Genomic DNA, 6,781 nt, shown 5'->3' with positions numbered 1-6,781 from the left:
AGTAAAAAGTCTCCAAACTTTGTGATATCATAGAGGGGTCATTGTGTGAGCTAGATGTGGTGAAATTTTAGTGGAACAATGGGAGATTTCATTTTTATTCCTAAGTGAATTTGCTGAAAAGGGCCGATTTATGAAATTCAAGGGACATTTGGGGCCCAATATTTTTAAAATTCCACAGTAAAAATACCCCAAACTTAGTGATACTGTAGAGGCGTCATTGTGTGAGCTAGCTGTGGTGAAATTTTAGTGGAACAATGGGAGATTTGTTTTTTATCCCAAAGTGAAATTTTGGGAAAGTGAATATTTTTGCAATTTGAGGGACATTTGGGGCCCAATATTTTTAAAATTCCACAGTAAAAATAGTCCAAACTTAGTGATACCATAGAGGGGTCATTGTGTGAGCTAGCTGTGGTGAAATTTTAGTGGAACAATGGGAGATTTCTTTTTTATTCCTAAGTGAATTTGCTGAAAAGGGCCGATTTATGAAATTCTAGGCACATTTGGGGCCCTATATTTTTAAAATTCCACAGTAAAAACTCTCCAAAATTTATGATATCGTAGAGGGGTCATTGTGTGAGCTAGCTGTGGTGAAAATGTAGTGGCACAATGGGAGATTTTGCTTTTATCCCTAAGTGAAATTGCTTGAAAGTGATGATTTTTGCAATTTTAGGGAAGTTTGGGGCCCTATATTTTTAAAATTCCACACTAAAAAGTTTCCATACTTTGTGATATCTTAGTGGGGTCATTGTTTGAACTAGCTGTGGTGAAAATGTAGTGGCACAATGGGGAATTTTGTTTTTAACGCTTAGAGAAATGCTGGAATATGACTTTTTTTTTACATTTGAGTGACATTTATAACAAAAATGCTTGTTGTATTCATTAAAACATTTCTTATTAGCATATATGTATGGTACAGCCTTTAATAGTCTTAAGAAAGTACTAACAAATAAGTGTCTGATAGCTTGACTACTGTTTTATAACTGTCTGATAGCTCCAAAACAGTGTCTGATAGCTTGACTTGGATTTTTAAACTGTCTGATAGCTTGACTCCAGTGTAAATTCAGGAGTGTGCACGTGTCTGCAGCACTATATGGAAGCAACTTTGAAACAGTGTTATACATTAGCAAGAACACTAGATGGCAGCACTATTTCCTGTCATGTAGTGCTCCAGACATTGATAACAGAAGTCAATTTGAAACAATTTTTTTAGAACTGTATTCTCTATCTGAATAATGAAAGGAAATATCCCTTTAAAAAGACCATACAATTATCTAATGAAATGAAAGCTTCGCTTTTCTATACAGGTGGTCAATAACACATACCTCTGTGTTTACAGTTCAGTAGGTAACCTTACACCTACTTCTGGTAAAACTGGCTCTGCTGCTTCAAGTGAGACACTAAAGAGAATTTGTTATCTGCAGTTCAATTTGATCGTTTGCTTTAGATCCTCATTTACCATTTGCTCTGATTTAATCTGCTGCTTTGTTGAACCAGCTAATTTGGAAGGGTCATTGGGTAATGTGTTTGGTCATTTTCACAAAGACACAAAAAAGACCAATATTTGTAGTTAGCGTAGGACAAATAATTCTGTTTATTATTTTCCTTGGGTACAACACATTTCTGAACATTTGGTTAAACATCTCACTAGTATAACAGATGTATTTGTAATATCCACAAAAATGCCAAATTACATTTTCTTAAGAATATTTAAAGAGGTGGATTATTGCATTATGCGTTAATAATTTTAAAGATCTATGAAGTTTAACTATTAATTTATATTAGGACAAATTAGACTACTAGATTTTATAACCATCTTGGAAAAATGTCTAGTTGCTCTAATTATATAAATAAAAATAAATAGCTGTGATCAATACAGTGGTTTACAAAAGTATATCACTATAAGGTCCGGGCAAACCCCCTAATCAATATTAGGAATGCACTTTCATAGCATTATTCTTCTTCTTCTTTATTTATAAAGCTTTAACGCATTTACAGTAGTAGTGGGTACATTTCTCATAACTTTTGGGTTTGCTTATCAGACTTCAGGTTTTATTTTAAAAACAATCATTCTAAAAAATACAACAATAATCTCTTTGCCACCGTACGTCCTAAAATAAGTGTAGTAATGATTTTCACAGTAAGCAGAACCCTATCAGTAAGGCTGCCCTCCCATAGTAAACTATGCTCTCATACCCCTCCTCCCCTGGACCCTGCCCCCTTGTATACCTGTATTTAACAAGTCATCAAGATTTCATAGGCTTTTTACAGCAAGTTTACAGAGGAAGACATTCTGGGATAAGAAAATGCAGGAAAATAAGGTATTGTTTCCCTGTAAATAGACTCTAGATAGGACTAATCTCTCTGATGTTTAATGCTTAAAATATCTAAAACGACTTCCTTATCCAGCAGAATATTATACTGCTATTTGTTCAAATTTAGTTACTGCAACATTAATATGTGATCGATTTAATTCATTTTTTTCTATCCTGATTAACCATGGCATGAAACATTGTTTCAATACTCTAGTAATTTTATTTTGTTTTAAATATAATATATATTAGTAATAAAAACTTTTTTGGGGGGGAGGGAATTATATATATGTATGTGTGTGTGTATATATATATATATATATATATATATATATATGTATATATATATATATATATATATATATATATATATATATATATATATATATATATATATATATATATATATAAAATTTATATTTAGGTTGTCTGAAAATTACTATACATGTTGCATTAAGACGAATTTCCTTGTTCATTAAACTGTGGGATACAGCAGATCTCTGTGGTCCGAATTAACATACCAAACACAGTCATTTAAAAAATCGGCATTTGTATACTAATTCTACCAAATACATATTCTCCTATAAAAGTATATTTAGACTATATAGTTAACTTTAAATGTGAATATTAATGTATTATTTTACTTGATTGTAAATATATATATAAAAAATTACTGGGAATTTCCTAGGCTTCATTAACAAAACAATCACAAATAAAAACAATTATTTATAGGTATCAGTGCTTAATGTGTGTATTTATACATGGGGGGTTATTCCAGTTGTAAAATCCACATCTGTCAACAGAAACTCCCATTTAGAAGAATATTTCCACTCTGAATAACAGCCTGATGTCCTGTAGGCAATGGCTTATGGAGACCTTGCCTCCCTCCCCTCAGGAATATTCTCAGTAGCCTTTGGGTAGTGGGAGATAGTCATTTGCATGACTGACTTTGTCTTTTGTTTTCTCTTTAGCATTTAACAGGGACCCTGATTTTTGCAGTCTTCACAGCAGTGCTGGGCTCCCTGCAGTATGGTTATGGAATTGGGGTCATTAATGCTCCGCAAAAGGTAATTATACACTAAATACAATGTAAATAGTTGTAATGAATAGGAATTGCCTAATAGCAATTAGCCAACCTAGAATAAAAAGTTTTGTTTCACACCATTATAGGGTACAATACAAGTGCACAGTTCAGATGCTCTTTGTATGGAAACAAAGGAGATTGTGATTATCTCTTTTGGAAAATAAAGTAAAAAAGTGCTTCTTCCTTTCACATGATCTGACAATAGACCCATCCTGCTGACTTGCACTGGAAACCCTGACCACATGTGCTTTTATTTTCTTCCTGTGTCCATTCAAACAGCCTTGTAATGCATAATATTTTGATATTTTTTCCGTGAAGATTATTAACTTGCATATATTTCCAACATATTTATACCTTGTTATTGCCTCAAAGTTAAATGTATCAATAATAAATTAAAAAGTGTCTATAAATGAACCTAATCAAGCTTCTGGTCACAATGCATACTTGTTTTAAACAGATACATTAGACTTTAATTAAAGCAACATCAACAAACTGTAACCACTCATAAAACGTATAAATATGGGAAAATAGCATTTTAATATAATTCATTATTTACATTGAATGCTTTTGCTGTACAGGGGAAATAATGATTTTATTGTTAAATCATTTAAAACATTTATTCTGCCTGTAATGTTTTGCAATGCAATATTTAATTGCTGCCATTATCGATGCATATATAAGAAATGTAAATGTAACGCCCCTTTAAAAAGGGTCCTGCTCATGTAAGTGGCATTTACTTCTTGTCAATACCTTTCATGACTGCTAGAGACCGGAACTTCACATACATGAGGGCTAATGATTAGTAGATATGGTGTCTTCATTAGACTGAATTTGTGCTCCAAATCCTACACATTTCCAATATCAGTGCATTTATTGCTGTTTTAATTCCACAGATAGTAGAGAGACACTATGCCAGGGTACTGGAACTAGATTATCCTGAAAAAAATGAAACTGAAAAAGAAGAACCTCCGGCTCCAGCTACTGTCACCATGTACTGGTCTCTCTCTGTATCCATATTCTCCCTGGGAGGAATGGTATCTTCATTCTTTGTGGGATGGATAGCAGATAAACTAGGAAGGTAAGAACCTTTGTGCAGTGTGTTAATTTGTTTGCTGGTTTTAACACAATCTTTTTTTAAGCAACTTTCTAATTTACTCCTATTATCAATTGTTCTTTGTTCTCTTGCTATCTTTATTTGAAAAATCAGGAATGTAAGCAAAGGAGCTAGCCCATTTTTGGTTCAGCACTTGCTGATTGGTGGGTTATTTAGCCACCAATCAGCAAGCGCAACCCAGGTGCTGAGCCAAAAATAGCCTGCTCAAAAGCTTAGATTCCTGCTTTTTCAAATAAAGATAGCAAGAGTACAAAGAAAAATTGAAAAAGGAGTAAATGAAAAAGTTGCTTAAAATAGCCTGCCTCTATTCTGAATCATGAAATAATTTTTTGGGGTGTTAAGTGTCCCTTTAAAGACACTTGTCAACAAGTCAAGACAGAGTGCAAATAAAGCAGCTCTGCTGCATTTAAAGGTACAGTAAATAATACTTTCATGATTCACATACAGCATGATATTTAAACAACTTTCCAGTTTATTTCTGTTATCAAATTTGCTTTTTTTTCTGCTTTGTGTCCCTTGTTATCTGAGAATATATCTACTCTCACAGCACCTTTGTATACAAACGGGTGACCAAAGTTGTTTCTATTTTTGTTTGGAGTAGATGTAAAATAAACATACATCTTTTAATCTGGAGTGCTGCCATCTGCCTCTTTTTTCTCCCTTCTTATCTGACCCATTAAAGTTTTAAATCACTACATTTCCAAAATGGGAGAGCGTTATCTAAAATCTCAGGAGTTGTGAAGTAACTAACAGCGAATTGGTATGAGGTTAGGAGCAGTTATGCACTGCCGTGCAATGCAGAGATCACCATATCATTCTGTAGTAAGTGGAATGTGCACTTCATGTTTAGGAGCCAGAGATGCCAACCCTTCTGTAGCTTTACAAACCACATTCAATCCATAACGTATCTCCAGAAAAGAGTCAGACGGTCAGAAGCAACATCATGGACTATTAGACACACATTGCATGTCATGATTGCTTGCTCAATAAAGCCACCTCCTCTCTGCCAACAACTCTTTACTGGGCATCTCAACTCTGGAGTGCCAACTCCCCTGCAGAATTATTAACCACCTAAACTGCTGTCATATTGCAGCACTACATCTTGAAAGAGCAAAAAAGGTTGCTTTTCATTAGATAGAGAAAGGTAATTTGTAGGTGGCACCATAGCTGTGTGGTCATAACTGTAGTATTTCAGGGTGAGAACCTCAGGTCAGTACAGTAGACTGAAGTTGGTGTTATGACATCATGATGGGGAATGGTTTGTGCTTATCTCTGTGCATCAGCACCCTAACTGCTATGTCAGACTTAAAGGGACAGTCTAGTATAAATTAAACTTTCATTATTGAGATAGGACTTTTAATTTTAAATCAACTTCCAATTTACTTTTAATCATCAATTTTGCTTTTTTCTCTTGGTATTCTTAGTTTAAACTAAACCTAGGTAGGCTCATATGCTAATTTCTAAGCCTTTGAGGGCTGCCTCTTATCACATGCTTTTTAAATTCCTTTTCAACACAAAGAGACAGAAAGTACACATGGGCTATATAGATAACACTGTGTTCAGGCGCAGAAAGTTATTTAAGATCTAGCACAATACAATGCTAAATTTAAGACAATAGATAATAAACAGTCACAGTCATGTGATCAGGGGCTGGAAGAAGGTTCCTAGATACAAGGTAATCACAGAGGTTAAAAGTATATTAATATAACTGTGTTGTTTATGCAAAACTGGAGAATGGGTAATAAATGGATTATCTATCTTTAAAACAACAACAATTCTATGGTAGACTGTCCCTTTAAAGGGACAGTCAACACCAGAATTGTTGTTGTTTTAAAAGATAGATAATCCCTTTATTACCCATTCTCCAGTTTTGCATAAACAACACAGTTATATTAATATACTTTTAACCTCTGTGATTACCTTGTATCTAAGCATCTTCTGACAGCCCCCTGATCACATGACATTTTATTTATTATCTATTGACTTTCATTTTAGCCAATTAGTGCAGTGTCCTGCCACAATCCACGGGCGTGCTCACAATGTTATCTATAGGGTTTACCTGAACTAGCTCTCCCCTGCTGTGAAAAGCAAATACAAAATCATGTGATTAGAGGCGGCCTTCAAGGGCTTAGAAATTATCATATGAGCCTTCCTAGGTCTAGCTTTCAACTAAGAATACCAAAAGAACAAAGCAAAATTGGAGATAAAAGTAAATTGGGAAAGTTGTTTTAAAATTACATGCCCTATTTGAAACTTGAAAGTTTTTTTTGGACT

The 6,781-nt window shown here is 34.0% G+C and overlaps 1 protein-coding gene across 1 annotated transcript in view; it reads left to right on the top strand.

Moving 5' to 3' along the window:
• The first annotated feature begins 2,186 nt into the window (after positions 1-2,186).
• Positions 2,187-6,781, top strand: part of SLC2A2 (solute carrier family 2 member 2) — a 45,934-nt gene continuing 41,339 nt past the window's right edge. Inside the window, exons 1-3 of the mRNA XM_053710134.1 lie at positions 2,187-2,318; positions 3,281-3,376; positions 4,287-4,471. Of these exons, the coding sequence (XP_053566109.1) occupies positions 2,304-2,318; positions 3,281-3,376; positions 4,287-4,471 (296 nt within the window). The 5' untranslated portion in view covers positions 2,187-2,303. The remainder of the gene's footprint in view (positions 2,319-3,280; positions 3,377-4,286; positions 4,472-6,781) is intronic.

Source organism: Bombina bombina, chromosome 4 (genome assembly GCF_027579735.1).
Source record: "Bombina bombina isolate aBomBom1 chromosome 4, aBomBom1.pri, whole genome shotgun sequence".
NCBI classification, from domain to species: domain Eukaryota; kingdom Metazoa; phylum Chordata; class Amphibia; order Anura; family Bombinatoridae; genus Bombina; species Bombina bombina.
The sequence above is the reverse complement of the archived record's forward strand: the minus strand, read 5'-3'. Positions and strand labels throughout refer to the sequence as shown.